We start from the raw sequence: 24,002 nt of genomic DNA on the forward strand, positions 1-24,002 counted from the left end.
CTACAAAATCGGCTGTACAACTGGGGGGAGTGCTAGGGAGTCTCTCCAGACTAGACCTGCCGTGTGGCGGCGCTCGGTCTGCAATCACTGATAATGGCGACACGCGGGTCCGACGTATGCTAACGGACCGTGGCCGATTTAAAGGCTACCACCTAGCAAGTGTGGTGTCACCACAATTTAAATATGTACCATATTGAAAGAAGTACCATACTAAGTACTTGTAGCAGAAATAAAAATTTTGATGAGACATTTTTTTACGTCGCGCGCACACACACACACACACACACACACACACACACACACACCAACCAACTTCATCTTTCGTAATGAGTAGCTTCTCAGCAGGAGACATAGCAAGTAAACGATTTGTTTCCTCCTGTGTTGGAGTAGCTGATGATATTATGGCTCCAGAAAATGGAAACTGTTGGACTCGTTCTGTAGGACTAGTCAAGTTCGTGTGAGGCCGTGTCCTCCGTGAGTGACAGAAGCGAGCAACAGCGCGCGACAGCTTCAGGCAACAAAACACAACCGCAGGTGTAGTTACGGAAGTGTCCTTCGTGAGCGACATCAGTGTCGTTGCCTGTCTCCCGCTGCAACTGGCGACGTTTGAATTCAAACGTGTTTGAATCGTGTTGCTGCAGCATGCGTGACACAGAGCGACAGTTGCGTGTCTTCTTAGCAAAGCAATGGAGCGGATGTGACGGTAGCTATGAATTATTTAACATCCGATTTCAAGAAAAAGATTCGGCGAAAAAATTTGATTCTTCCTCAACCTATAGCTTGATGTCCTTAAATGATAAAGGTCAGAATTTATTTTTGTTATTCATCATAGTTACTGTGCTACACGAAATTGAGAACGTGGCCGCACAAAATTTTTAAGACTTTGCAGAGATAAGATCACATTGTGTAGACTTTACGTATCACATTTAAGGCCATACATTATTGCGTATGAAATGTAACCAATATATCTAAATTGTATTTAAAGTTGAGACCGGATTGATTTCTTTTCATTCTTTAGATATTGGTTCTTATATCCGTGGACTGGTCGCTTGCGTCGCATACGAACGTTTCCTGCACTTCGGGAATCATAAAAGGTTAAAGATATTGAAAAGACCATTTTTGGATATGACAGCACGCAGAAAGGACTACTTTATCATACGATTAACACTCAATATGTTTTTGTAAACGCATAAGCAGAATGAAAACAAGACTCTCTATAACTTCCCTATAACTTAAACCATGAGGTTTTGTCCAAATTTTCATAGGCAAACATAGGGAGAGAAACAGGTAAATGGAGTATCAAAGTGACCAGCATGAGGTATAGTTTGGCTTCAAAATATTTAACTGCTTGAAAGTAAACAGGGTAATGAACGAAAACTTAATTAATAAGCTGAGGAAAAATTGAAATATTTCATGAAAAGCTGCTTTAAATGAACTGTCAAAAATGTCATCTGTTCAAGACCTAGCTATTTTGCACATAAAAAGATACATTGGTGCGGTATTTAAATGTCAGAATGGTTTCCTTCGAATCAAATGCGTCAGGAAGGCAAACGAGGAGTCAGTAAGATCATGCTTTCTGAATGAAACTTGAAATTAAAAAATGGAAGAAATCACTCAAATGATTTATGAAATTATTTGTGTAAAAGAAATGAGTAGATCGGAGAAACATTGTATGTGCCTTTGAATGATTCTCGAAATCATGACCAGAAAGTGAGGTGCACCAAACGTTTCCGTAATATTTTTTATTTCATACTTGCAGTCAAATCATTACACAAAAGTTTGACTTTCTTTTCAAAAAATTTGTAAGCTTCACTTTTACAGACTATTTAGAGTAATTGAAACACTTGGCCTTAACACTGACTGCTGACGAACTACGTTCGCAACATGCAATATCTGTAAAATTTCATGGTTCATTGTAATTTACTAGGAATTAAATGTGTTTGATATACAGGGATAGGTGTGAAGATAAAGTTCTTTGGCAAGACCTTAAAAATATACTTAGCGATGCAGTGTAAACAGTATACGTAAAACTTAGTGTACAAAATCGTTATTAAGTCAGTAAAAATATAAGAATTACCAGGTATCAAACTCGGGACCTTGTCCTCACAAGTCATTATGAACTGCATACACTACCCCTACACCACAGCTACCTATAGTCCACACATCGAATTGTTTGTGCTTATATTTGTATTTAGCGTAGTTAGTCATGTAATAGTCATTCTTCCGCATTTATTGACTGTTAAAAGTTCTTGATCATGTTACATTCGTATTTAATTTATCGATGGAGATAGTCGAATGTCACGTGTATTCGAAGAACTTGTCTGGTGATCTTTGTAGATGACGATACTTACAAAATTCTCAATGGAGATTCCTCCATTTGTAAATTTAACGCAGAGCATTCCTTTTGCTTTGTTTTCTTAAGTAAACCTAATTCTGTAGCCTTACTCTCCAGCTACAGTATTCTACAGGTTAAGGCCATTTTATAGAAACAGCTGGTTGGCTCTAAGCAGCCATCTTGTAGCGCGACATGTTCGCTCGCACGCAGAACACCCCAAGTTTGTCACCCGATGTTGCTGCTTGTTGCTGGAGTGTCGCGTATTCAGAAGTTGCTCACGTAGGACACGGCGTTAGGAGAGATCACAAAAACCACAGTTGAGCAATGTTAGATATTCATAGCACTGTGTGGGTTTGCTCAGTACGTCCTTCTCTTTTTCAGATTTCTGGTCTTCAAATAATATGCCACAATCATCCTCTTCAGGAGAACTCTTGATTGAAACTGAAGCGTGATTCATGCTGTCCTTGTGCTCGTCATATGGAGAGTCACAAGACCTATTATATTGCTTGACTGGAAACGCTTATCATGCCAACCAGCGTTGTCTCAAACGACGTTTATTGCAGCGTGTCGTATAGCATATCATATTAACTCGGTGAGAACTGTCCGTTACTGTCCCCATGCAACTCACTAGTTTGCTGAATGACCTTACTTCTTGCTAAACAAAAAAATAAACGTAATGAAAATAGATGTATTAATTCCAGTATGGCTATCCATAATTTCCTCATTCGCCTCAGGTAATTTAACAGCAGGTGCTTCATGAAAAAGTTCTGTTTCTGAACCCTCTTCAATCACAGTTTAGCCCCCTGAAATGTTCTCATCTCAAGCAGTCATTTAAAATATTCGAGAAGCTAATTGCTTGAAGGTTTAAAGTTAAATACTCTGCCCTGCACCAATAGTTGCCGTTTAGTTTTTTGAAATTTACAACCTTCAAATTGTATTGAACCCAAAATTTTGTGTTAGGTTAGCTACTTTACATGGCTGTAGGCCAATCACGACAGTTTAATTTTAAGTGCATATAACCTTTGAGAAATGTTTGTGCACAATTAGAAATTTGCTGCAGTAAATGCCTGATGTATGAATTATTGCAGATATTAAAATAAATACTGTACTAAAAATGATGATTGTAGAATTTTTTTTATTCTTTATAGAACTTCTTGGGTGGATTATTTTCTTTTGCAAAAAATTCAACACTTTCATTCCAGGTTAAACTTGTTTGCTTCTTTTTGCACTCTTTTCTCACAGCAGATAATCTTCTGATGAGAAGCAGTAAGATTTTATCAGCAGTGACTCAAGGTATTTGTCTGCATTATCTTAATTTTCCCCACACAGTTTGACATTTACAAAATCTGCAGAACACAAGTTTCAAAACTGTATCGTATAAGCCCTGATTCTCAGCATATTGCAACCCATACTTAACAGCGCTACAGGTAGGACCGGAAAGGTAGCCAGAGTGTAAACAGAACTAAAATAGCTATTTGCACTTTGCTTGTAGACTGTGTGTGGTCACTACAATGTGGGCACTACAACATAGCAGGCAGTGAAAAGTGTAAATAAAGGACAGGTGAAAACTCCTGAGGCTACAGGAGTGGTGCAGAGGAATAAACTCTTCTGCCCGCTCCCAGGGCAGCCATCTGACACTTTTTGTCTGTAGAAGCAGAACTGACACGTGGTTCATAGGGATTGTCAGTCCTTGCAGATGACACGATAATCATACTTGAACCCCATGGTGGATCAGGATTACTCTCTGAACTCATTCCAAAATTAGTTAAGAAAATTGCAAGCTACAGATAACCCAAAGCAAATGAAGGGCATGGAGTATTTGGCAATTCGTATCTTGCTATTGCTTGTTGTAGTTCAAATACACTGCATGCCTAAAACTGCCATTTAAAGAGTGCAGTTTTGCTTAATACCAACTTTGACAAGCAGACAAATGTAATGCATTTCATTTTCTGACATTAGGTCCCACAGCTCAGTTCTTTGTTGCCGTATGTGGTGTGTATCTTTGAGACCATTCAACTGGCCAGTGTGAAGCACCCAGATAAATCTTGAACTTATGCATAGATGCACTCTTTATTTTGGAAATGTATTCTTATGCATTATTCTCTTCCCAAATGGGGCTTTGTCAGATGTTGGACAATCCCAGTAACTGAAAACCTGGATACTTCCTTGATACTTATTTGCGGGAAATAAAAGCTATATCAGACTCTCTCTGATGTAATAGTTAAACTGGATAAAATTTGCTATGAAGCTGTGTGTATTATGTATTTTGAGGCAGAATGTGCATCTATATTCACATTCATCCTAAATATAAATTTTTCATGTCTCAAAGAAAAACTTACTCTCCAAATTTTTAAATCTTGTTCAATTGTAGAAAGCATGAAATATCACTCATTTGTGAACCAGTTGGTGTGCTTTATGGCAAGTAATCATGCCTTGTTTTTCTATTCTGTAGTGTTTTACTTTTCATTAAATAGTTAATAACTAACACAATACTGTAAATCTTCCTTTGCGTTTGTGTTAATAGTGGATTGACAAAAGCCCCTATATGAAGAAATTTCAGCTGTTCCATTTTGTTACATCAGAATGTGTTGTAGAGTTTGGGTGGCAAAATACGATGTTTACTTCTGTGCTACAGGAACGCTGTCTGGAGAAACGCTGTGGAACCTTACCCTATGTTGCTCCAGAGGTGATGGTGAGACCTTACCATGCTGAACCTGCTGATATCTGGTCCTGTGGCATCATTTTAGTTGCAATGCTTGCAGGAGGTAATCAGCAACATTGAACTGCTATTTGCATTTATAACACTGTAAAATTAGCATTATCAATAATAAAAGTGCATGTTAGGGTTGTTGTTGTTGTTGGTTGTTTTTTGTTTTCACATTATTTAAAGAGCATAACATACATTTTACACTGAAGGCATGTTAATTTTGCCACGTTTGCAATATGCCCTATGCTCTTATAAAACTTATCACAGATGATACCATTTCAGGCACTCTGTATTCTTCATACTCACAAATAACTTAACATTTCTTGTCTACAGTTTGATCTAATCTTGGTTGACAAAAGTTACTGTGTCTGCTGTTTGTCAGTGTTCCTTACGTAAAGTTTACCATAGAAATTTATTGGTTGCTGAGCCATGTCGGTTTCATAGTTGATCTTTCAATGACTTCCATTGCCATTGTTCTGTGTCGTAAAATTGTGTGCTGGGATGCACCACACAGAAGCTTCTAGGAAATTGGGAAGGTAAAACACAGTATGTTCACACACTAATAGTTGGAACTAGTGCGACACCTACCATCCGATGAATATTGAGTGGCACTTCCCTCTCTAAATTCTCTAACCTAGCTACCTGATTAACACTCCAGCCCACAGGCTGCCAGTTTTCTTTTTCCTGGTAATGACATCTTGAATGGTCCCAACCCAGAGATTGGCCTTGTTCACATCTGCTATCTCTACATTCAGTCCAACTCTCCCTCCTACCTCCTCCTGGCACCAGAAAGTAGCCAGTGTCTCTATTCATAACTTCTTTTATAATTGTATTGGTCAGACTGTTTGGAGTGTAGTGGAATGCTGTGCAGAGCACACAAGCTACATATATGTGAATTAATATTTGTGAATGGTAGGGGCTAGCTTACAGCCAGTTATAATTCTTTGTCAAGCATCACGTGCTCACTGCATTGCAGTTAGGTGCTGACTGTTGTAAAGTGTGGCTGTCTGCCAACCTAACCCCCCTCCCCCAAGAAAAAAAATATTGCCTCACTGCCAGAACAACAGAAATAAATGCTCCCTGTCAGTCTCTAATTTTATTTTAGTAAAACAGAAGGAAAGAAGTTGGCATTGGAAGTCAAAAGCATACAAAATGATCACATGATAAGCTTAATTGATCTTGGCTCAAACGGCATTGGGACACTTTACAGAAGAAGCATTGTAAATGCAAAACAATAACAAATTTAACACAATGTAGTTGTTTCTGGACAGGTTCGGAGCTTGAAAGGTCTGCTAGATGCAGAGGGTTGGGAGGGGGGAGGTACTCTAGTTGCCAACAGAGGTACCGAAGTCAGTGACGTCATAGCCATCCTTCCTGGTTGACTGGCCTGGTTATGAGTGTGGCACTGTCTCCCAAGTACTAGAGTTCAGTATGAAATATGTGAGAAAATAGGTGGACAGTACTTAGGTGAGTTGAAAATCCAATGCTGCAAATTAAAAAATAAAGCTTAGAGAAATATTAGGTTACAGATTAATAGAAAAGAGAGAAAAGTTATTCAGATCTCAGGATGAGAGGCACCTGCCAGTTGCTATAATGTGGGGAAAGCAGTAGAAGCACTACATAAAGGAAAGAAATCTGAAAACAAAAAGGGAAGAGGTTGAAATGAGATTGGGGTTGCAATACTGTGAGAATAATTTGAGAGCTCTGAAAAACCTAAATCAAAACTGAGCATCTAGAGTAAAGACATTCCCTCGATGTGAGATCCTTGGGAGAGCCAGCTGTGATATAATAGCCCATCTGACATGCAATATGAGACATTCTTCAAGAAGAATGTAATAATCAAATTTCAAAAAAGTAATGAAGTAATACATGAGAATGTCACTGAACTGTCAGTTCCCAGTTAGGTCTGATATAAATGCAGCCTTGGAAATAGAAATGTAATTGGAAGAAACAGCCAAATATTTGACAGACAAGATTATAATTTTTGGCAATGCTGTTATGTCCCAACATAAAAATTATACCACACTGGGGTAGACAGTAAGCAGAAAGGAAAGTGAATATAAAAATGGGTGTAAACCATTTCTTTTGTTTATATTTTATTTCTCGGGGTATTATCTAAATGCAGACAATGAAGAAATTGCTTAAATAGAGAATAGGTTTAATGTTAACTTCTTTAGGCAGATACTGTATATCAAAACACAGTTAGTAAATATAAGTTAGATATTGTAAAAATTAAATTTTCTCCAGAAGCCCTTTTTTAAAAGGGAGTTACCTTGTACACAGGGTTGTCTTATACTCAGTTAAAAACCGTATATGATAGTTAAAAATGGTATATAATGTTGGTCCAGTTGGTATCATGAAGTGAGCAGGTACTTCGTCTGAAATGCTGTGATGCAATCTGCTCGTTTTGAACAGAACTCTCCTGGTCTAAAACATGATTATTAGTCCCAAAGGCCTAACAGAAAGATTGTTGATCTCAATGGTGATTAATCCGGAGTCACATTCTCAAATTGTTTCACTAAGTGACATAGTGGAGTGGTAAGACATTGGGTTTGCATCATTCATGATGATGACTGTTAAAATCCTTATCCAGCTATACAGATCTCTGTCCTGTATTTTCCACCAAATCCCAGGTTGATTCCTTTGAAATTGACACACCCATTTCTTTTAATGTAACCACTTTATCTGTCTGAAAACATTCCATTCTAGGCACTGTAGTGAAAATAACTTCACTCGGGTCAGCATCGAGGTTATTTGTGGCATCGTTATTAAGGTATGAACTATACCACTGCCATACTAAGTCAACTTGCTACAGAGGAAGTTGAGCTAACATCTTTCCATCTCTCAGGTATTGATATATTGAACAAGAAGAATTTCGTATCCAGTTATAACATTGAAAAAGCATTCATTGTATAATTGTGCCGTAGACTTTTCAGATTATCTGGTTTCTCAACGTTAAGGAGGTGAAAATTGAGCTAGTTCAGTGGTTTTGATATGCTTCGTACTGACACTGTTAGGTCACTTACACAGTATGATTTCTGTACTAGTCACACTGAAGTTAGTGTGTTCATAGGGTTCTACAGCCCAACATGGAATCATAAACTGTGTTAGCAACCTAAAAATGTACCATCAGTATACTTGGGCCTTTGTTCCTGCCCCCTCTTCTTTTATTGAGAGTTTTTTAAGCTGTTTACACACTACTGGTAATACCAAAATGGTTCTGTAAACCTGCCGATAAGATTACTTTAACATTGTTGTCCAGTCAGGCTTGTATTTCATATAATTTGTTTGTAATTTTCTCTTGAATATAGTTGGTCTTTGTATGCAGGGCAGTCACAACAAAACTGGCTGTATTATCATTTGTTAGAACAAAAAAACAGCAAAGAGATCATTTAGTACCTCTGAGACGGCAGTTGGGTCAATTTCGCTTGGTCAGTTGTGCAGTGTCAAAATAGAGTACTGTGAGAGTAGTGATTTTCTAACTAAAAATCAAATTTTTTGTTTGCTCACATTGCTCTTTCACTCCTCCTCGCTCTTTCACTCCTCCTCGCAGATCAGTGGTGTGTTGCATATATGTATGCAGTTATCAAAGTTCTGCAGCCTATAATTGGTTTTAGCATATAATTTAATTTGATCACTCGGGAACTAAAAAAAGATGCACATTAATCAAACAAACAATGGAAAATGCAAGTTTAAACTAAGACAGCATTACGGGGAGGATAGATAGCTTCTCACCATATAGAAGAGATGATGTGTTGTAGACAGGCGCAACAAAGAGCTTTCTTCCAAAAAGGCTGCAGTGGCCAGTGATTTTGTGTGTGTGTGTGTGTGTGTGTGTGTGTGTGTGTGTGTGTGTGTGTGTGTGTGTGTTGGTTGACAGATCGATGAATCGTTTTTGTAACATCTCAGCCCCAAATGTTAAATTGTTGTACAGATACAAATGGCTAAGTCTTCTTCCCCCCCCCCCCCCCCCCTTCTTATTTTTACAAAAAGCTTCTTATATTTGGCTTTTACTGTCTAGTCGGTTGGTTGCCTTAATTTCCGTTCATCATAAATGCAAATCACGTATTAGGAAAAGGTTTACAAATAAATTCTCAGCTAAATAACTAACCTTGAAGCATTTTATGGATGTGCTGTAAAATAAGGTGTACAATGCAAGGTGGTGCAGTGGTTAAGATCCTGGACTTGCATTCAGAATGGCAGTTAAAATCCCTATACAGCCATTCAAAAGTGTGTTATCCATTGTTCCCTGAATTACCAGGATGAGTCTTTTCAAAAAGACTAACTTGTATTTTGTCACTAATGACATCATCAACATAACATGAAACCCCTAGGCTGCCTTGTTCTTTAATAATGTGAATGTAAATATTGCACAAAATTACCAATATAATGTTTGTGGAATGAACACATCCAATGTAAAACAACTATGCTAATTATATTCACAAAAAGCAGTTAATGAGTTATGAAACTAGAGTTCCTCCATATGTACAAAATGTCATTTCCAACAGGATTTGTCATATTTTGCGAAAATATGTGAAATGCATTTCTTGGACACATTCTTAATTTAATATTAGGGCCTATTGGTCAGCCCCTAAGACAGAAGAGCACTGGTGTATTGATCATAAGCACTGTGCACACTTAAAGCAGTTGAGCAAACCTTCTATTGCAGAACATTGCTTTAGGACCTGTTATCCTATGGAATAAAATACCAAGGAGATTCCGGCATGCACTAAGAAGCAATTTTGCTCGAATTCTGTATGGAATTTGTGTGTGTGCATGTGCACACCTGCGGGTGCGTGCTCTTTCCAGATATGTTCTGCAAATTTCCTTGCACTTTTCTTCGTTGCTGTATTTGTGCCTTGAAAACGACTGGATGTGCACTTGTTATAATATTGGCAGTTGTTAAAGATGAAACATGACTCCATTCCTGTCAGTTATTTGTTTCCAAACTTTGAGGGGTGAACCAAACCTATACTTCATAAAATAGCTTTTGTGTATACAAAACGTTCAATAATGCGGTAATTTTATAGTACAGCGATGTTCTTCACAAAGGTGAGGCATTAAACAATTCATGAAGTTCTGATGGTTTGTCTTCCCTAGTGTTCGCATTTTCAGTCATAAGAAATAATAATTCCTTATTTTAAATGGGAGCAACAGTCTTGGGTGTTAAACTTGCTGTGAAGAGTTCTTACCCTGGCTAGCTGTGTCTAAATTACTTGAATTTATGATATATCCAATGCAGGATTGAACTGACATGCTCTGAGGAACTTCTGAAATAGCTGCAGTGGTATTGTAATTGCATTTCCATCAGGTTTCATTTACAGGATACAACAGAATTAATAACATAACTCGTCTGTTCACTGGTTAAATAACCTGGATGAAAGTGGCCGAAGAGAAGCAGCAGCTGAAGATTTGAATGCATGTGATCTTGTCTTTGGTATCCTAGCTGTAGGTGATTTATTCAGTGAACCCTAAAGCTAGCGTACCATAGTCAAGAGCATGTGACTATACTTCTGAGCAGAATTTCTGTTTGGTAAGAATGTGTAATGTCTTTGATTTGTTAATTTTCTTGACACAGAGAGCTACAAAAGAATGCAGATTTGTTTTGCACTAATAAAATTATATTGTAATTTTTCATTTGGGAATGTAGTTTGATAGTGTTTTCCTTCTTAAAATGTCTTCTTATTTTGTGTGTAACTGGAGTGCTCATAACCGTTGATCCCAATTTGATGCAGTCAAGTCTGTGATGGGGTGATATGCCTTTGAATTAGGGTGTGCCAGGCCTTATCTTTAAGGTGAATCACTCACTCAGTCACACACACACACACACACACACACACACACACACACATCTTAATTAAAAATCAAAATCGTTACAGAAATAAAAAAAAAACAGTTAATACGGTATGGTGCTCGTACACCATTATGTCGGAAAATGTACCTGTAGAAAACGGTTTATCAAATTCTGCTTTTTGTTATGGAATAGTGTTTACACTGTTCAATACTATACATAAATCACCATTTGTCCCATGACCAAGCAATTGGGGGCACCCATACAATAATCTGGAGGCATTCTGTACTTTCAATATTTTCAAAGATAAATTGCAATTTGTAAGTAGCCATAAAAAAGTTTCAGCTCTGGCCCAGTTAAAAAATCTTCATAATACTGGCTTTGAAATCATTTTCTTGGAATAAAAACACTGACACTATGTATATTTCTTTTCCTGGGAGTTGGAGGGGAGCGCATTGCCCCCCCCCCCCCCCTCTTGCCCAGAGTATTGGCGCGTTTGCAAACCACCTCACATCTCGCACAAGATTTTGTTCTTGCTGCCATCCTCTGTGCAACCCCCGGGCAGTACCCCTGCTCCTTCTTCGTTTTCAGTTTACTTAAGAGGAAAGACAAGTATGAAAATAATAAAAAAAATAAAGCATACCTGAATAAGATTTTATGATTTGCCTCTTAGTACAGATGATGAACTTAAACAATGGGAGGACTTAAGAGCAAGTTTGAAAATATACCTGGAAATAAAATAGGACAGTAGTATAACCAAACTATGGGAAAGAAAAATTATAATTAACAGGGAAGTCATAGAACCAGATGTGTTAAGGATAGGTGAATACATCATCTAACTTGACATAAAAATTAATATAAGTGAAAAAAAAAGAAAAAAGTTGGTGTTTTTGGTGAAGTTGTTACCCAAAATAAGCCTTTGGTGTTTGAAAAGAGTGTGTGTGTGTGTGTGTGTGTGTGTGTGTGTGTGTGTGTGTGTGTGTGTGTGTGTGTGTGTGTGTGTTTCGTTTTACTAGCTTCGAAGCATGTCACTGGACTGTGTACTTTCAATGCAAATCCATTTAAAAACTGTGGGTTCCAAAGTAATTAGCGGAGAGAGGGATATCAAATGGTTCATGGTTCAAATTCTTTTGTTCAGAAAAATTAAGGAACATGCCCGATTTAACTTACATAGTTCTCATGCTTCCTCCATCAAATTGCAGAACAAACCTTCTAGTAGCATGATGCAGATGTAATTATAAGCCACTATTACTAATATGGCAGAACTTTACTAAAAATGGAGATAAATTGCTATAATACATATTAAGACCTCAAAGAACTGTCAATTGGGTGATGGAAATGTGTGGGTAAAAACTGTAGAGTGAAACAAAGACTTCAATACAGCAAGCAGAGCTCAAATGGATGCATGTTGCAATAGTTATGCACAGATGAAGCTAACTCAAGATTGACTAGTGTGCAGAACTGCATGAAATCGGTCTTAAGACTGAACACTACTACTACTACTACTACTACTACTACTACTACTACTACAGCTAACAATAATAGTAATGATGCAAGTCCAAATAAATTTTGTAAGTTTGGAGTTTTTGTAAGGTATTGTGGTCTCAATTTAGGTTGTAGTATGGTTTGTGCCTGATAAAATCTTCTCAGTTGATTACCTATAAAGCAGAATCCTGTATTAAATGTTCGGTGCTGTTGTTTAGTCTCAAAATGTGACTGGGACAGATCTGAGACTACAAATCCAGGTAGGGACTGTAATGCTCATTCAATCCTCAGTAATATGTCATTGATTTCTACCGAGCGGGGTGGCGCAGTGGTTAGACACTGGACTCGCATTCGGGAGGACGACGGTTCAATCCCGCGTCCGGCCATCCTGATTTAGGTTTTCCGTGATTTCCCTAAATCACTCCAGGCAAATGCCGGGATGGTTCCTCTGAAAGGGCACGGCCGACTTCCTTCCCAATCCTTCCCTAATCCGATGAGACCGATGACCACGCTGTCTGGTCTCCTTCCCCAAACCAACCAACCAACCAACCATTGATTTCTATATGTAGTAAATCCACAATTATATTACAGTTTAGAGCCTACATTAAGCTGTAGGTACCCCTTACTACTAGCTAGTAAGTCAATTCAGAGGTCGGAAGGAGTCTAGGGAATGCCCCTTCCTTAGGATTGCACCTTAAGTAACATGCTGTTACATCCAAATCAAGCCTTGGGGTAATAAATTCTCTACCTAATAAAGATCTACTGTATTTATTGCTAATAAATGATTAATGCAGTGAGCATAATTTCTTAAAAATGCTGGACAATATTACATAAATAGTTATAAGAAAAATAACATGCTCTGTTCATGAGCAGGGTCCTAGTATAATAACTGTGTGGAGAATTGGTGTTTTGTGACTGTGTATTTAGTAACAGCTGGTCTTGGAATTACCTTGATTTTTGTTTTCCAGAACTACCTTGGGATCAACCTACTGCAGATTGTGTGGAGTACATGGCATGGAAGGATGGTAAATGGGCACATCTCACTCCCTGGGTGAAACTTGAGAATATGGCCCTTTCACTGGTACGCCGTATTCTCGTACCGATGCCCTCAGGTCGCTATACATTAAAGCAGATTGTGTCTCATCGTTGGTGCCAGAAGAACTTCATGAAGATGCCAGGTAATGTTTATGAATTTGTCTCTACTTTGTTTTCAGATTAATCACATTCAGCAGGCAGCAGACCTCCAAGTGAAGGGACTTCCATAAGCTGTGCTCTGTGGTCAGGTACTGAGTGACTCTGAGATGTTAACTCAGGGGTACTTGGTACCTAACCAGGAAGTGCAGCAATACATCACAGTATTACTGTATCCTTTTACTGCAGGAGGAGGAGTACCAATTCCTGATTATTCTGGAACATTTGAAGTAGTTCTTGGAAAAGTAAGCAAGAAAAAAAATTACATATTAATGGGAAAATGCTAGTTAATTTAGCTGTGGAACTATTGCATGTACAAAAATTTGGAGAATGGTGGTAACCGTTTTGTAAATTTAGAGGGATAGTTTATGGTGTGAAAAAGTAATGTATGTTTACTCTCATTACAGCCAGAGGCCTCAAAAACCTTGCTCTGGGCCTTGCTTTGGTGATGTAGCTGTATGATTGATTACTATTTCATAAAGCTAGATTACCAAAGCATGGCTATGGGCGTATGCTACAGGGGAGAACAGAAGCTTGTGAAATACTTACAAGAAGTGTGTTTTCTTTTTTCCTTTCTTTCCACGTGCATAGATATATTACATAGTGTGATGTCCCGGGTAAAACCATATGGGTTCTTGTTAATAATAAGTTGCAGGGGAAGAAAGAAGAACATGCTGTTGTCCTCTCTTTGGTGATCTAGCTGTATGAGCATAGGGATGGCATCATAAAGCTAGATTACCGAAGTCAGGAAAACAGTGCAGACTTCGAGTTCATCTTCCTGGAAAATTGCTACATTATTAGTTCGTTACTGTACTGTGATGTTTGTACGTTGTTAAGAATATGTCTTTAAAGTGTTCCAGTTTTATTACTGTTATCCATGCGCAGAATACATTAAAGTGTGACAGTTGAACCTCACTGTATTGTTTGGAAAAGGTCCATAAAATTTTAATAGCAAATTTGTAGAAATTAAACTGTCAATAACAGGTTTCATGTAAAAAAAATTAATTATTTACAAGTAAGCCGATGGTTTTATATTGCCTCTTTCTGTCAGAGATGGAAGAGAAAAAAAAAAAAAACTTCAAACCAGTGATTGCTGTCATCACTTCCTTGTGTATGTTGTACAAAGCAGATGCTTTGACTTCAGGTTGCACGTCACACACCCTCCCTCCCTTCTGCGTACTGCCATAACTCCATCAGTATTAGAGTTCTGTACACTTACAAGGATTTTTTGTGGGAACATGGACCATGTCAGCTATGAAACCGTAGTAATAATTTCAGTGTTGGTGCATGTACAGAAACAGCCATTTTTTTCTTCACAGCTAGCATATAAAGCAAATATCATAGATAGTATTTTAATGAGTGAGATTGACAGTACCCCATTTAAATTTTTGGTGTGTCAGAAACAGTACGGTCGTTCATCTCCCTTCACATAATCCATAATGCTGCCATCTTTCTAACGACATGATTTTCTTCTGTTTAAAACAGATCATTGTCCCAAAATAGTGCATGAAATGACTGTTGCAGTAGACTGAAAGACAGTCCCCTCATGTTTTGTAGTGACATCCTGTTGACCTGTAAACGACTTCATTGCTGTGAAACTCCCTGGCAGATTAAAATTATTCACTAGACTGGGATTCAAATCTGGGACCTTCGCTTTTAGCAAGCAAGTGCTCTACCAAATGAGCTATCCAAGCCCAACTCATGACCCACTCTCACAACAGTGTCACGCTTAAATAGCTCAGTTGATAGAGCTTGTGTAGACGAAAGGCAGAGGTGCATACGCTGCTATAAAGTGAAAATTCATTTTGGAAAGTTCATTGTCCATTTCTGTTCAGTACAAATTACTTGTACAGACTTTGAGGACATATAGTGGTAACCATGACAATAAAGTTAAATGAAGGAACTAGTTAAGAAAAGCATAGTTTTCCCACTACACACAAAATGCAACAACACACATTGCTTCATGATTCCTGCTGCTTGTCGTATTGGTGTACTTAAAAGTAAGGCTCAATGTGATAACCAGTCATCAACACTGGTACGGTACCTCCGTATCATCTTCCATTACACGTGCACACAAAACCTTGGTCCTCCAGCATCTGTCACAACCGTAACTCATGCCAGTAGGTCTTACCTGGATGCCTAAGGGGGCTTGTACAACTAGGATTTAACGTAGTCTTTGGTAAAGTTGGCAGAATTTGTAGATCAAGCAGTTGGGTGTATCTATTATTGCCCAAATCTTATTCCAGATCTTGGACCACAAGTGAAAAATTTCGTCATGCTGTAGCCACTTATTTTGACGCATACAGTAGCAAATCTTCAAAGATCACATGCAGTACTCTGTCAAGGAATCGAAAGTACACAGCGCCTCTGAGAAATGGTGCAGTCCAATCACATGTTCATCCGGGAACACTGCCGAAATGTTCAGACCACATCATTCCTGAAACCCATGGGGGTACACAGCTTGTGGGTTTTCATCAGCTTACACATTACTGTTGTGGGCATTAAGAACACCTTCCCTGGTGAACTCGACTTCATCTGCAAAAAGAATATGCTGTGGGAAGTTCACACAGTTGTGCATAAACCACTTACAGAAATGGGTTTGTGGTGCAAAATATTGTGGCTGCATTGTGCGTCCCTTCTCAGAGTGGTAAAAGTGTAGTTGCTGCTCATGCAGAACACACTAGACAGTTTCTTCGTAGACATTGTCTACCTGCTATGGTTCTGGTACTAGTCACGTCTCCTTCCAGTGCATTGAGTACAGCCTCTGGCACCACCATGGAGCACCACTGATGCTGAATGTACAGTATAACCCCACTTTTATGTTCCTGGAATTAATGTTTTCCCACTATTTGACATTTTTTATTCTCGTCAAATTTCTTATGTCAACAATGTTAATTTGCACCCGATTTTGCATCAACATATTTACAATTTTCCCTCAATTTACACATTACAAAAAAATGATCATGGGGAAAAAATGATGCTGACATGACTTTGGCCGTCCAGTAGTGTTTACAAATATTACGTGGTTAAGTTTCTTAACACCAGGGTACTACACTCGGCGGATTTGAACCGATAAATATGTAGAAGTGGGAACAATTTGTGCCTTATCTCCTGCCGCTACCAAGCTCTACTTGCCATTATGGCCTATGTGAATAACTAGATTCATTCAAATAAAGATATCTTGACCAGCCACACTCATTTCCAAACTGTCTCTACTGCACAAATGCAGTTTTGTGATAGTTCTGATCATTGTGACACCTTCGTTGAACCATACTTAGCGTGTTTCAGCATTTGGCTACACACAGTGCTAGTTGACACTCTCATTCACTTTGCCTTGCTCAAAACTTCAAATGTTTTTAGTTTAAACACAGCACCATTTATTTATATCTAAAAACAAAGATGATGTGACTTACCAAACAAAAGTGCTGGCAGATTGATAGACACACAAACAAACAAACACACACAAACATACACACAAAATTCAAGCTTTCGCAATAAACGGTTGCTGAATCAGGAAAGAGGGAAGGAGAGGGAAAGATGAAAGGATGCGAGTGTATACCTGTCCTTTTTTCCCCCTAAGGTAAGTCTTTCCGCTCCCGGGATTGGAATGACTCCTTACCCTCTCCCTTAAAACCCACATCCTTCCATCTTTCCCTCTCCTTCCCTCTTTCCTGATTAAGCAACCATTTGTTGCGAAAGCTTGAATTTTGTGTGTATGTTTGTGTATCTATCGATCTGCCAGCACTTTCGTTTGGTAAGTCACATCATCTTCATTTTTAGATATATTTTTCTCGCGTGGAATGTTTCCCTCTATTATATTCGCACCATTTATTTATTATTTTTCATGCTGAGCAAAACGTGTTTTGAGGATTTATTCTTGTTAAGTGCAATGTTTACATATGTATTTTTTGTTATGTTACAAAACAAAAAATGTGAGTGATAATTTGCATGTGTGAGGTTTTCTGCATTACTGAGGAGGTACAAAGTAGCACATACTCAAACATCACACACAATACTAACGTAGATATTTGCACTTCACAATGAGAAATTCTTGAAACACGTCGTGATAAGCATGAAAAAGTATGTAATCATCTCATTTTTTGGATCTGTGTAAAAAAAAAAACTGAATCTAATCTGCTACTTCAGTATTTCATTATTTAAATAATGAGTGACAGCTGCCGGCCTTCAAAAGCATCAGTTATGACCCGTGAAATTTAGTCAAACGTTCGTACTTCCCAGACAATTATCTGGAACTGAATTGCATCTAGAAATATTATTATGTTATTGTTATCTATGTTATAAATTTCTCCAGATTTTTTAAGTGTCTTAATAGAGCTGAATGATCAACTAGAAGAAGTGCATGGCATTAGTGGTGTGTAATATAACAAGGCATTATAGTGACAGTACAGAAATGTTCAAAGATGGGGAATGGAGAATGATACAGGCAGGTGAAAAACTTCAATTGTTAATGGCATAAGCCCCAAGTTAAGCCAGAGAAATACCCAACAGTGCATAGAGGTTCTGCTGTGTCTAATATGGAACACAGCAGTTATAATAGATAAAAAAACTTGCAAATTAGAGATTTAATTTTGTGATCTTGTCTGCAAATGTGCTATGTGCCTCTGTTCAACTTTCCCTGTGGCTTCATTGCATTTCTTGTCATATAATCATAAGAAAATTTCAGTTTCTTAATATTGGCAGGTGTTACATGAATTCATATATATACTTAAAGTTCATGGAATGTGAGAAATCTTTCATGAATGATTACCATGAAGAATATGGGCTGACTTTTGTGTTACGTTAATAATGTTGCTGTAAATACCATGTCTGTTTTGCTGCCAGTCAGGAACAACTAGAACAGTGATGAGACACAAAGTAAGAATATGATTCAACACCATTTTGAAATTCAAACAGTTCGTTATTAAGGAGATACAAACTTGGTAAGTATTGATAACCCACACACATCAGAGGTGCCAAGCTTATCCAAACTGAGCTTTTGGAGAAGGCTACAAAAAAAATTGGAATTAGATCTCAATCAAAAGACAATAATTGGCAGCCATGTTTGGGATGGGATGATATTGTTTAAAGTTAGTTTGAACACAGAAAATGATTGTGGCATCAGCAGGTGGTTGTTTCTGTTCTGTATAAATTCTCTTTTTTTCTGTAAATGCACAGTATTGAGCTTCCTTTGCGTAATGGTAAGTCATATTATTTTTCTGCACAATTTTTGCAACTACTAAATGGTATTCTGTTGTGTAAAATAAACACAATGCATTAAGAAACAATGAAAATGAATGCAATCTGCCTCAAGCATTGTCTGCAACTGTCAACTCACACCTGATGTAGCAGAGTGACTGGTGACCAGAACAGAAGGTGTGACATGCTAAGTACAGCGGAACCTTACTTAATGAGCACATCCCATAATGCAAATTTTAGCGCTCTTTCTGCTATCATCTTATTCCAAGTTGTGATCACACATTTTTCTCAACTTGCTAACACAGTGTTTTTTGTATGCAAATTATAATAACATTTGTAGAAATGTCCCTGAAGATCAAGCCACAAGATGGCTACCATAAGAGAAAGAAAATTGTCTTAGAAATGAAATATAAAATGATTGTAAAATGTGAACATAGTGTGAACATTGCTAATTTAGCATCCACGTACAATTGGTCTACATCACTATTTGCACTATCCTGAAGAACAGGGACACGATCAAGGAGATTGACACTTCGAAGGAAGTGACAAGAGTACCTGAACAAAGGTTTCTGATTCTGGACAATGTCGAAAGGTTGCTACTTATATGGATAAATGAAAAGCAGTTGCAAGGTGACTTCATCGAAGCAGCCTGCTGCTACTCCAAGGATGCAGAGAACTTCATCAGCAACTTAAAGATGCTTGTAGATTCTGCTGGTTATCTGCCACAACAGGTTTTTAATTGTGATGAGACAGATCTAATCTGGAAAAGATGCCGAAATGTACCCTAAAACAGCAGAATGCATTGCCCAATCACAAGCCAATGAAAGACTCTCACACTGCTATTTTGTGCCAATGCAGGTGGCTATTTGAAAATTAAACCATGCTTGTTTACCATTCTATTATCCTTTAAGAAGTGTAAAGTTGAGAAGAGCAGGTTAAATGTGATGTGGAGGTCCAGCAACAAGGCTTGTGTGGCATGTGATCATTTTTGTAATAGGATCAGTGGAGTGTTTGGTCCTTCAGTGAAAAAAAATATTTGCTCGAGATGAATATGCCACTCTGTCGTACTTGTTGCGGACAGTGCTCCTGCCCATTCTCTGGGCCTACAAGGCCACCTCCTTGAAGAATTTCAATTCATCAAGATCCAATTTCTACCTCCCAACACCACTCCGCTGCTCCAGCCTGTGGACCAGCAGATTATTTCTAACTTCAAGAAGCTCTACACTAAAGCTGTCTTAGAGAATTGCGTTGAGTTGAAAGAAGCTACCAATCTCACTGTCAGAAAGTTTTGGAATATCACTTCAACATCATTTCCTGCATCAGGATGATCAAAAAGTCATGCTGAGAGGTTACCAGAACTCACTTCTGTTCCGAAGAAGCTTTGGCCAGAGTGTGACTCTGAGACCTGTGAGTCCGTACCTGTGGTGCCTGTAGTCAATGAGATGGTGTCTGACCAAGAGCATGGGACTAGAAGTGGACAATGATGATACTGATGAGCTTGTGGAAGATCACAGCCAAGAAATGACCACTGAAGAGCTTATGAAGTTGTAGTTTCTGTGTGTTTCACTGAAGGAAGTTGTGGAGGCTAGTTTGGAGGAGGAGGCAGTGGTAACAGCAATCTTACTGACGCAATAAGAGAGAAGTGCTAAAACCATGGGAATCAATTGCATTGTACATTGAAAATTTTCACCCCCAGTGAAACAGTGGCTACACGCGCTACAAATTCATTTGATGATAATGCGTGACGCATTTTTGACAAATGTTGAAGCGTCGGCAGAAACAAAGGATGTAAAAAAGTAATTGGTTGTGTATCATGAATAATAAATTACATAATACTGTATGTATAAATACCTTCGAATAAATAATGTGTATAAGAATAACAAGAGAGAACCTATAGTACTTTTTTTGCATGGAACACATTACCATATTTTACATTAATTTATGGGATAAATTGTTTCACTTAACAAGTGTTTCGCACTAAGAGTTAGATTCTGGAACGAATTACGCTTGTTGTGTGATGCTCCACTGTAACTGCAATCGCTTTATTATTCTGGACCAGGTATAGCGCATCTTGGATCTTAAGTGAAACAGTGTTTTTGATTGCTTCCTTTCTCCCAGGCCTTGACTATTTGAAACTTGTAAACGGAGAAAAACTTATTGTGCTTTGACTTGGCTCTTTTCACCCAACCATTGTTGCACCCAATCATATTATTGCAATGTTCCTAAAAATAATTTTCAAAAAGTAGTGTTGTTTTTCCCATTTAGCTACCGTATTTACTCGAATCTAAGCCGCACTTTTTTTCCGGTTTTTGTAATCCAAAAAACCGCCTGCGGCTTAGAATCGAGTACAAAGCAAGCGGAAGTTCTGAAAAATGTTGGTAGGTGCCGCCACAACTAACTTCTGCCGTCAAATATATGTAGCGCTACACAGGCGTGATTTGTAGGCACAGAGGTAAATACTGGCACCAAAACCTCTGCGTCAGTAAATAAATTTAAAAAAAAAAGGTGGAAGACGAGCTTTTTTTTCTCCGCCCCGAGTTTCGACCACTGCATTTTCATACATTATCCAACGAAGTAAATACAAATTCCGTATTGTTCATCTTCGAATGTGGCAGAATTTCAATGTACTACGAAAATCCGACTGGCAAGACTGTTAGGGATGTTTGTCAATATGGCCAACTCTACGTTCTGAATTTTTTCCTACCTGTGAGAAGTGATGGTTGCTAATAGGAACCTGATGAAATGTGAATCACATGCAGTATTCTCTTCACCATAAGAATAATACGAATATAAACATTTTGCCATGTATTCTTTCGTGTTTGCTGCTATCTCATTTAAATCCTGTCTGCCTAATAAACTACGAAACTAGAGTGAAACAACAGCAAACGCGGAAGAATATACGTATCGTGTCATGTTTATATTCGTATTATTCTTATGCCTAATAGTGATACAGTCAGAAATGAAGCACGGCAACTGACTAGATTTTTAAATCTAAGATGACTAATTTCTGTGCAGAATTTGATGTACTAAAGAAGCGGCCGCAAAGATTTGATCATTATCAAAGAAAGCAGCAGTGTAAGTAACAACAAATAGCAGTCTCTTGTCATTGTTTCACTAATGAGATGATTCCTCTCTCTCTCTCTCTCTCTCTCTCTCTCTCTCTCTCTCTTTCTTTTTTTTTTTAAGTGGCGGTAGCGCGAACAAAAGCAAGCCATGCCGCGAGCAGCGACAGGTCGTAAACACGCACTATCAGAATGCGACAAACAATGCATGACGCAGTACAGTAATGCATTTTCAGCTTAGAGTGACGTAAACACCAATAACAAAGAAAATGGCACGTATCAGATCAAAGCAAAACAAGCAGTAGATTCAAACCAGACGGAGCGCCTGACGCATAGCAATGGCTACCTGGTAAAGCTTAACTGCTAAGCTTACGACTCGAACCAAACTACTGTAGCTGTATTGTCTTTCATTCGACCTAAATTGTGTCTCATATTACAATGGACCAACTTTGTTTCGATTTGGAGGTGCGGCCTAAAACTTTTCTCTCCCCTTGAATTTCGAGTCTCAAATTTCAGGTGCGGCTTGTTGTTGTTGTTGTTGTTGTTGTTGTTGTGGTCTTCAGTCCTGAGACTGGTTTGATGCAGCTCTCCATGCTACTCTATCCTGTGCAAGCCTCTTCATCTCCCAGTACCTACCGCAACCTACATCCTTCTGAATCTGCTTAGTGTATTGAACTCTTGGTCTCCCTCTATGATTTTTACCCTCCACGCTGCCCTCCAATGCTAAATTTGTGATCCCTTGATGCCTCAAAACATGTCCTACCAACCGATCCCTTCTTCTAGTCAAGTTATGCCACAAACTCATCTTCTCTCCAATCCTATTCAATACCTCCTCATTACTTATGTGATCTACCCAGGTGCGGCTTAGATTCGGGAATTTTTTTTTCCCTATATTTCGAGTCTCATTTTTCATGTGCGGCTTAGATTTGAGTGCGTCTTAGATTCGAGTAAATACGGTAAGTGCAATGAAGTAGTTATTAGTTTCTATTGGTGTACCTATTTTCTCACTTCATTGAAACATGAGGAAAAGAAAGGAATTGAACCATGAGCAAGAGTGAACATTAATAGTCAAATTATTGGGACAAGTTTTCCCTATGCTTGTGGTGGTAATTATTCTTTTTGACAGTTTTACATAATTAAAGTAACCCCAAAGTAACAGGACAGTTAGTATCCTGGAAAATATTTCTCTAAGATTTAGTTTCACTTTAGTTGCACAATTTAGGGTATTGCCTCCATCATGCGTATATGAAAATTCTTCTTTTTCAGCAGGCAAAAATGGATAAGCTGTTTCTGTTATGACTTAAATTTACTCATTTAGAACATTTTTATTTCTATCTTATTTTCAACAGTTGTTCTTTTCCTAGTAGTGAAGGAGTTACTACATTATCTTATATGTGGGTTTAATTTTGATTCATGGTGGTGATTTCGTATTTAAATTGTCATTTTTATCAAGATGTAATGACATTTGTAGCTGTTGTTGACAAATTGCCATGTTTGTTAGTCACAAGATAGATTTATGATAAGTTTTACATTGTATTTGCATTGAAGTTTTAGTAAAAACATCATCTGTATATGTAGATTTTTGCAAATTGTAAATATCTCAATTTTTTAGAATCGTACCATTCAAATGAGGCAACCCCAAATGCAACCAGCAAGAGGATTTGCTCAGGTGGAGATTTGTCACCACTGAATGGAACCTGTGATATATCTGGAGCAGCACGCTTGTGCCACTCACAGCCAGAGCCAAGACTTGAGCGAGAATGCCCTGATCAAGGACCACTTGTGCAACATGATATTCCATTTTCCTTTTCACAGCCAGCACATTTGGAAGATCTGTTGCTTAGTTCACAACTGAATCCTACCCAATCATCTGGCACACAGGTATGCAAAACACATTTATTTTTCCCTCCTTGTGTTGAGAGTGTTTTCATGTGTAGCAGATTATCAGTATATACAAAGAAAGAAATGTACTTCTACAGTTTCTTGTTGATAAGTACAATAATTTCTGGTAATAGCATATTTTACATTAATATGAGGTTTGAATGCATTTCTATGATTTTTGTTGGAACTGTATGTATTGAATAAGGAGACTAGGTAATAAAGATACTGAACTCGCATTAAAAACATGGTGAGATTCCAAATTGCCACTGTGTCATCTGGCCTTAGGTTTTCTGTGGTTTCCTCAAATCACTTCTAGTTATGGATAATTTTCCATAGCCTGTTCCTTCCCCCTTC

General features: G+C 38.1%; 1 protein-coding gene across 2 annotated transcripts in view; it reads left to right on the forward strand.

Annotated features, from left to right (window-relative positions):
- LOC126092327 (serine/threonine-protein kinase grp) overlaps positions 1 to 24,002 on the forward strand; it is a 146,058-nt gene that overhangs the window by 105,215 nt on the left and 16,841 nt on the right. For both annotated transcript variants that reach the window (XM_049907864.1, XM_049907863.1), the window contains exons 6-8: positions 4,971 to 5,100; positions 13,287 to 13,496; positions 23,380 to 23,648. In XM_049907864.1, coding sequence (XP_049763821.1) covers positions 4,971 to 5,100; positions 13,287 to 13,496; positions 23,380 to 23,648 — 609 coding nt within the window. The remainder of the gene's footprint in view (positions 1 to 4,970; positions 5,101 to 13,286; positions 13,497 to 23,379; positions 23,649 to 24,002) is intronic.

Source organism: Schistocerca cancellata, chromosome 7 (genome assembly GCF_023864275.1).
Source record: "Schistocerca cancellata isolate TAMUIC-IGC-003103 chromosome 7, iqSchCanc2.1, whole genome shotgun sequence".
Classification (NCBI taxonomy): Eukaryota; Metazoa; Arthropoda; class Insecta; order Orthoptera; family Acrididae; genus Schistocerca; species Schistocerca cancellata.